Source organism: Drosophila arizonae, chromosome 5 (assembly GCF_054131065.1).
Source record: "Drosophila arizonae isolate 15081-1271.41 chromosome 5, UAZ_ARI_1.0, whole genome shotgun sequence".
NCBI classification, from domain to species: Eukaryota; Metazoa; Arthropoda; class Insecta; order Diptera; family Drosophilidae; genus Drosophila; species Drosophila arizonae.
The window spans coordinates 26,376,922-26,385,189 of record NC_142925.1 but is presented as its reverse complement, the minus strand read 5'-3'; the positions used below and the strand labels follow the sequence as shown (position 1 = coordinate 26,385,189).

General features: G+C 44.3%; 2 protein-coding genes and 1 long non-coding RNA gene across 10 annotated transcripts; 1 reads left to right on the top strand and 2 right to left on the bottom strand.

Annotated features, from left to right (window-relative positions):
* Positions 1-826: 826 nt before the first annotated feature.
* Positions 827-5,397, bottom strand: LOC108617346 (ubiquitin-protein ligase E3C). The gene is made up of 8 exons (XM_018013125.2): positions 4,600-5,397; positions 3,771-4,545; positions 3,299-3,713; positions 3,121-3,242; positions 2,324-3,052; positions 2,121-2,265; positions 1,359-2,058; positions 827-1,294 (listed from the first exon to the last, which is right to left on the bottom strand). The coding sequence occupies exons 1-8, from the start codon at positions 4,933-4,935 to the stop codon at positions 1,127-1,129; spliced, it is 3,390 nt and encodes a 1,129-aa protein (XP_017868614.1). The 5' UTR covers positions 4,936-5,397; the 3' UTR covers positions 827-1,126.
* Positions 5,398-5,438: 41 nt separating this feature from the next.
* On the top strand, positions 5,439-6,065 carry LOC149268888 (uncharacterized). The gene is made up of 2 exons (XR_016270595.1): positions 5,439-5,633; positions 5,782-6,065. It is a non-coding gene; the product is annotated as an uncharacterized LOC149268888 (long non-coding RNA).
* On the bottom strand, positions 5,973-8,268 carry cN-IIIB (cytosolic 5'-nucleotidase IIIB). 8 transcript variants are annotated; one of them, XM_018012449.2, is made up of 2 exons: positions 8,124-8,268; positions 5,973-7,471 (listed from the first exon to the last, which is right to left on the bottom strand). In XM_018012449.2, exon 2 carries the CDS (start codon positions 7,393-7,395, stop codon positions 6,400-6,402), a length of 996 nt encoding a protein of 331 aa, XP_017867938.1. In that variant the 5' UTR covers positions 7,396-7,471; positions 8,124-8,268; the 3' UTR covers positions 5,973-6,399. The 8 variants fall into 8 exon arrangements, with proteins under 8 accessions (XP_017867938.1, XP_089327914.1, XP_089327911.1 ...); XM_089471788.1 differs by having other exon boundaries at positions 8,084-8,164; XM_089471785.1 differs by having other exon boundaries at positions 7,867-8,154.

Here is an 8,268-nt window from a genome sequence, read left to right as displayed (position 1 = left end):
ACAATACAGAAATTATAAACAAATAAGTAAGTAAGTAAGTAAGTAAGTAAGGAGATACTATGAACCCTCAAAGCTGACAGCGCGTGGGCTGCACTGCAGTGCAATGAAACGTTCGTGATCATATGGTTAAAATGTGTGTACATACCGCTACATCGACTCAGCTCGTCGCCCTGATCAAGAATGTATATGGGGTCTGCAATGATTCCTTCTGCCAGTTACGTACTTTTCACAAATCCATTATAACCTGATTTCCAGGGCCAGAGCGATGTCACTTGCACAGACCCTTAAGCGCTCACCACTATGCTGCACTTATGCAGCTAAGCTTCAATTAGACGAAGTTCTTCTTGTGTCAGATTGAACGCTACAATTTTCTCAGCGCTCGTAGCTTCACAGAATTGGTTGTAGGTAGGGACACACGTGTGGAGTCACGAATTTTCTTAAAATAACCTGATTTCCCATTTTCATTTACCCAGGTATAATAGTAATAAGCTACTCTCAAGCAGTTCAATTGCTTCAACAAGTTCAGTATCGAGTTTACTATCTTTATGATTTATGGTAAGTCAATAGATGCAACACAAGTATTTTAATTTCAACAATATCTAGAGCGGGAGCTGCACCTCAGATTAGTCGGGCTTCTGCAGGCCTTGTGCGCATCTGTGTGCACTTCCGCTTGCTTCCGCCCCAATGGAACGGAAACAGCGGCCTATGCGCCCCACACAGACATATCCAGCCACTTGAATGGAGCCTGGTCGGTCGAGTGAGACAACTCGAAAATTCAACTATGTAGCTTTTAGGTCTCAACTTCAACATTGTTAAACGATAACGATTCCAAAACAAACTGTTTATTCGTTTTTTTGTTTTTCATTTTTTACATTTATATTGTGTCCTACGAAAAAAAAAACACAAATCAACTAAAACGAAAACTTGGAAAACAGACCTCATAAGCTTCATACTTTACATTACACAAATTATTACGTTTATCATAATTACATAGGTAAATGAACTGGAATAGTTTGCTTGTCCAGCCATCGGTTCTATTGCTGGATGGGAGTCCTGTTGTTCCCAGTGTGGGTTTATTGCATTCGATATGTGTGGGTAATGGATGGGGTAGATAGCAATGCACACCTTAGCTAAGTTCGAAGCCCACACCAGACTGTATGGCATAGATTAGTTTCTCGCGCATCTGTTCAGCATTCTTAAAGGGCGGTAGCTTCAGGAGGTTCGTGCAGGTGCTGGCTGTGGGCAAACGCTCCATATCCCCAGCGTTCTGTATAAAGAACGGTGGATCCAAGTCCTAAGAAAAGCATCAATAATCAATTATGATAATGTTAATCGGCTTTGCTGCGTATATAGCTCACCTTAAAGCCCAGCAATGGGGGTCGTGAGCAGCTGGTGACAAATTTGAGCAGTTGCCGTCGCTGCAAATCGTCAAATCCCTCCACAGCCTCCCAGAAGGCAACAATTGACGGATGTTCTGGGGAGTATTCCCCGCCATACTTGCAGTGTTTTTTCAAGTCCTCTAGATCGATAGGTATTTCGGCGCCCGATATGAGTATTTGCAGCTCTTTGTTGCTGAACATGTAAAGCCACTCAATGGGCAAGACATTGGACAATCCCTTGCGGAAGGCTTTGCAGTGACGCTTGATTTGCACATTGAGCTTATAGTTAGCTATTAACTGTAGGTACTCGATCCGATTTGAGTTGGTCACCGGGGTGCTCTGACCCTGAGGTTTGAGCTCCACCACCTGCGTCTGCCCCAGCGAGCTGCTGGCGACTGTAAAATCTAAATTCAGTTCACTAACATCACCTGGATAGTCCTTGAGGTAAAGTAGATTCCTGTAGAGTTCCGGATCTAGTGAGGCCAACTGATGTATATCCACGTCTGAATATTTTCCAGCTAGTTTTGTTAGGAAAAATTCGGCCAGCGGAAGCTCCACCAATAAATTTTCATAGATTGCTTTACCCAAAATACGACCGATAAAATAATAGTGCTTTTCAAAGTCACTAAACAGATCCGCGACATTCGGATTAGGATACAGTTTGTTATCCGTCGTTACCCTAAGAAGAGAATACACATTAATATTAAATGAAAAAAAGTTGTTCAATTATTATCATCTTACATAAAGAATCCCCGATTGGGATCAAACGATGTTTTTATGAGCTCCGATAGAAATTCTCGAAACACACCACCACCATCAATGCCCGCCTCATCCAATCCCAACTGCGAAACAAACTGTATGCGAAACTTCAAGCGTAAGTCCGGCTCTGAAAGAGACATGGCCCCTTAGTAGACAGAGTTTTAATCAATATTAAAGCTTCATACCATTCTCTGGCCGCAGTTTGTCGTAGGCATCTTCATACAAATGCGTACGACGCACAGTTACCATAATAGAGGGCCCTTGCAGAAAAGCCTGCAGATGACCCTGCACGCGCATCTTGTTAGCGGCAACTAGACCCTGCAGTATGCTCACGCGCTTACTGAAAGGCACGACGAAGGGTATTTCGCGCAATATGGTAATAGAGCGTTTTTGCTTGGTCGACATGGGCGGCCCGTTCTCAAAGTCTTCGCGTGTGAAGTCGCGTATGGGTTGAAATGGACGTATACCACGCATGCGACTGCTGTGTGTCAACGGCAGATCCGTTGGCCTGTCCAGTGGCAAATCCAGCCGAGAAACAGTCCAATGCCCTTCCGGGCAAAAGCCAAGCCGCAGATCTCGCGAGTGTATTTGATTGAGCACAAACACGACGACATTTAATAAATTGGCCCAAATCTGCTTCTGATGACGTAGCGTCTTGCCATCGGCGTCTGTGTGGCCTAGCACACTGCGAAATGCGAGCTCCACCAGGCCCAGGCTAATGTCCTTAAGCGTCTTCGACATTTGCACTATCTCCGCAATGGAGAAGGGCATAAGTCTCGCATGGCGCAGAGGCGCCGTTTCTAAAAACTTTTTTTCGACGAATTCCACATCGTGCAACGTGGGCAACAGGCGTCCAAAGAGCATGCAAAAAGTGGCTAATAGAGGTATTGTACGGTCCACGCCCTGCTGCTTGGCTGCAAAAGTATTTCGATTAGATACACATTTCAAGTATTTTCGCTGACCTTTTGATGTCTTCACTTACGGACAACACCCTTGGATATAAGTGAAAGTGGGGATGAAAATCCGAGCTGAGTTGACTCAGCGGCCAGCTTAAACCAAACAGCTCGTATGAACTTTGGCGTGAAAGCCAAAGTGTAGAGCAATCTATAAAATCAAATCAGAGATAACCATAACAGAGCTCGCGCTACGATGAATTTTACCTGTATTCATAGACTGCATGCTTGTTGTAAATCATCAGATTGTGACAGATCTCGCATAGCGCATAAATCACCTGGCTTTGCTCAATGTACGGCTCAATTTGCTGCACAATGAAGTCCACTCGCTGGGTTTCGTTTAATATGGCTATCGATTCTAACAGGCTATTCCGCTCCTTGCTGCTCAGCTCGCCTGGCGTGCGGCAGGACTGCTCCATGTCGTAGTCGAGCGTGCGAGTGGAGGGCTGTCCCTCGTCCTCCTCGCCAGACTCATCCGACTCATCTTCATCGTCGGAGTCTGTGTGCCGATGTGGTGTCGCATGCGTGCGCAACGTAGATTTGGGCAGCTGCAATATGTTCGGCATCATTTGAGCAATGACACGCACATAGACAATTAGTAGGTTGCTCTGTTCTAATGTGCCTGCAGATTAGTCAACACATTAAATATATTTCCATGAGCGAATATTTGTATACGCACCTAGGTGGCTGCGATCCAGCACCAAGAGCGAGTTAAGCAAATACGAGCTGAACAGCGCATCAGTTGTCTGCGGCTTTGACGACTTTGCTTCCCCATGCATAATCCCATAAAACACATTATTAGTGCTAACATTATCTGTCGCTGTAGCTGTGGTTGTGGTAGTGGCTGCAGTCGTGGTCGTAGTCGTGGCTTCAGCAACGGACGCCGCCTCGGTGAGATCCAGTAGTGCATGCAGCGTGTGCATGAGCAGCGCATAAGGAAAGTCTTTGCTCTCCGCCAAGCATGGCAGCACGAAGTTGCGCACTGGTTCTGTGTGAGGTGTCGCTAAAATATCAGAAATGAACTTGCGGCAAAAGAGCTGCGACAACTCGCTGCAGGGCTGACGCAGCGCTACGCTTAAGGGCCGCAACATCAGCTGCATCAGCGCATCAACAAACGGAGTGGGAGCGTGCAGTGTCTCGCCGTCCAGCGGCGGGCATTTCTCATCTAGCAGCTGGCGCAAGCGCACGAAATAGTTGCGTTTGATAAGGAAGCCAAAGACACACTCCATATACTTGTACAGCACTGTCTCATCCTCCACATAGCGTTCCACGGCTGCCACTGTAGTGAAAGTCTCCAGCATGCGTAGTGGAATAGCCTGCGCCTTGTGCGGAAGCGCCAACTGCAACAGGCACGCGTCCAAGACCTTGCACACCCGCAGCAACCAAACGGAATCGTGCGCTGAGTGCTGGAGCAGACGTGTGGGATTTCGCAAAATCTGTTGACAAACTTCAATCTGGAAAGGCAATCAAATGAGTATTGATATAGCTATTTGCTAAAAGGAGCTCACCAGTCTGTCGCTGTCCTTGGTCACACGACTGCTGTAGAAAAAATTGAGGCGACGTAACAGGAAGCAGAGGCTCACATCCTCCGTAACGCGATCCCGGTGCGCCTGTAAATACGCATCAAACGCCTCCCGTTCGGCTCGCTTGCGTCGCTGGCGATGGATAAAGGAGCGTGCATACGACTGCAGAACGACTGCACCGTGAGTCTTCTGTCGCAGCTCATTGCGCTTCTGTCGCTCGAGCGCCGCCTTCCGTATCGCCGTGTCTCGGTCGCATGTCTGCGAGGCGCCTCCAAGACTTTGCACTGGTCGGCGCCGATACTCACCATCGAACCCAAACATGACACTGCAATTGTTCTGCTGCGAATGTTGTTGTTGCTGCTGCTGGTGTTGCTGCTGCTTAATTTTCTCCCAGCTGATCAATCGCACTCCCCCACTCAGCACATAATTTTTGTTTCTTGATTGGCAGACGTGCTTGCACTATTAAAAATACCAAAATGCAAAGGACAGCGGCGATGCCACGATAATTCACTGATTCAGCTCCAACCCAAAACACACTTTTCCCTTGACTACGTTCAATTTTCTGAATGCGTAAAAAAAAACTTGCTAAAACGAATGATTTGTATATTTTTTCTGTGGTGCGCAAAAGCGCTAATTAATGACAAAAATTGCCAGCTGTTCGTCGCTGTCCAGCACTATGCGACTTTACAGTGTTATTAACCATCAAGGGAACAGTTGAATATCATTGCGAACGTTAGAAAAATTCCTCATGTAACTAATACTCGTTTAAAATGTTTATTCTATTTTTGTTTCTTTTTATAATAGTGTTATGAAAGAAATATCAAGCAACCTTTATAGTTATATAGTTGATCATTCAGCACATGTATTAAAAAAAAAAAAAAAAAAAATATGAATTTAAAAGAAAATATGTAGTATAATGTAAAATATTATTTTAAAAAATTAAATTTGTTTATATATTTTTGTAAGCGTTTACATATGTTCCAAAATATTTATGTTCCATCATCAAAATATTGATATGTGTATGTGCCAAAGAATAATATATATGTATATTATTTGTATACAAATATTTTGATAAATAGGCGTCTCACATTCCATAGTTTTTTTTATTTCTCCCCCGTCTTTTATTTGTTTTATGTCCGCATAAATAAATATGATATATTTGAGTAGCTGCCGTAACAGAAGATCAGCTGATGAAACGTAAATACAAAGCTGGAAACTTGCAAGTTGCAACTGAAAAAAACATCGGAAATCCGCGTCAACCAGAAAAGTAAATATGTATGTATATCAGATTAATTTTTCCTTGCATAGCGACCTCTGTACACACTCACCGGCCCCCAGAATTGATGTAAACAGCGAAATATGTGAATCGGTATAGTCTGGTATTTATTTCCACGTCTACTCAAGTACAATTTTTGTAAAATTACTAGGTAAGACGCTAATTTCAGCTTAAATAAAAAAAATCAAATGTGTGCATATGTTACGAATAAAGACTTAACTGAATTTTAGAGAGCCTGATAATGAAATTGGAATGAGTTTTAGATACAAATGAATTAGTCTATTTGTATATAAATCCACGTACATACATATAGAGAGCAATTACCAAATTCTGAAAAACTGATAATAAAATATCAATTTTATTTTTGCATGTTACAAATTTTTTTTCGAATCGGATTAGGGAGCTTTTGAGCCTAAACTGTCTAATTAGTAGCTTCTGATTCTGGTCTGTATTCTCATAAATAACCGTCAAATCCAAATTACCCATAGGAAGGTAATCGAATATCCATTTCACAGTGCAGCATTCGGCAAACCTTGTGTAGGAGCTGTTCCATTGCTTCCGTGTGGGTGACGCATTTGATGACGGTTGTCGATGAGCGCGAGCAGAGCTTGAGGCACACTCATGGTTTGATCGTCGACGAGCACAATGTCGAAGGCATTCATGTACTTCTCCATGTTGGCCTCCACGTGGTGGAAGAGGAAGCCAATCCTTAGAATGTGCGAGGACGCTGGCACGCCGGCCGCCATGTCCGCGTCGCCCAGGGAATCCCCCATGACAATAATATGATCACGCGTATGTACCAGCTCGTAATATTCACCGCCCTCGAGCACAGTTTCGTTCTTGTTGAAAATGTGAATCATCGGCTCCTGAAAGCCGTCCAGCAGGCCATCCCGAAAGCGCAGAAAGTTCGAAACAACCTTTACATTCGGCTGCATGATGTTCGCCTGTTGCATCAGCGACACCACCGAGTTGCCCAGGCCGGCGGAGAAGACGAGAACCGGAATTTGCAGACGCTGCAGTGCTTCGAAAAGCTCATGCGTTCCATCACGTAGCGCATGCTTAAATTGGCCAGCCATTTGATCCAATTCGGCCAGATCGAAGGCGAAGCCACTGGCCAGTTTGCCCGACTGCGTCCACCACTCAATCATGTACTGCACTTTGTCGGGTATCGGCATATGCGGGTCAATCTCGATGGGATGGTACTTGTGAAAGAGCTTGTCTATCTCCTCTTTGAAGTTGTCCGGCAGGGACTTGCACGAGTTGAAGATGCCAAAGCTCGAGGGCACAGCAACGCCGTCATCCGTGCGCTGCTTCGTGATCGTGTAATCAAAGTCGGATACTATCTGCATTCGTTCCGGTCCCCCGCAGACAAACTCGTTGATAATCCGTTCCACTCGCTGCGGATCGCGCATTCGACAATGTTCCTGATTCAACTGTGGAATATCCTGAATGCGCACATAGCCCACACGATCCTCCGGCGATTCGTTCGATTCTGTGACACCCATTTTATTATTCGTCTGGTGCCTATTGCTCCTCTTCCGATCTGTTCGACGTGTGCTAGGCTCGAATAACGCTCAATGACTGGAAAGAAAATATAAGAATGGTATTACTCGATGTGCTATCGTTGGCAAAAGTTCGCGTGTGTCGGGGAAAATTGTTTACTGGTGTTCTCATACATATGTATGTATATTTACAAGGGTGCATGTGTCTGTGAGTTTGTACTTAGAGGTGAGCGATTATGTATCTTTAGGCCGAAACACAATATTACAAATACGATCTCATTTGGTTGAAGTCAAGTTACACTGGTTCAACCAATTCTGTAACATTTGATTGAATTTGTTCTCAAAATCCCTATGCATTTAAGCACTCGGAATTACTTTGTGTTTAACAATGTCCCCTGTGTATTTCACGAATCCGCTTTTATGAAACATCATTCACAGAATACGAATATAATTAGCACGAAATTCAGTTCATACATCCAAAATTATTTATTAGCATGGAACTACTGAATAGTTCATCACTATATCTCACGTATGTACGTATGCATGCATGTGTTTATATATGTACGTATGCAAAGAGATTCGCGCATTCTTAGCTGGCCTTGATTGGTAGTTGTTGCGAATTTGTGTTTCTTTGGTTCTTGACGGTTTATCAGGCTTTCGGGGAAGCTTTTTTGATTTTGCACTTATATACTTGCTGACATTAAATGCCGCACAAGCATACGCGTATTTACTTTTCGATTTGCATTCCCTGACTGCGCACCCACAAGACAGGCTACCAATGGCACAACACAAACAGAACGCCGTGAACAGCTGTTCCTGCAGAACGAAATGGAACTGGAACAAAACGTGTGAGGCCGAGTAAAACGCAAAAGTGGG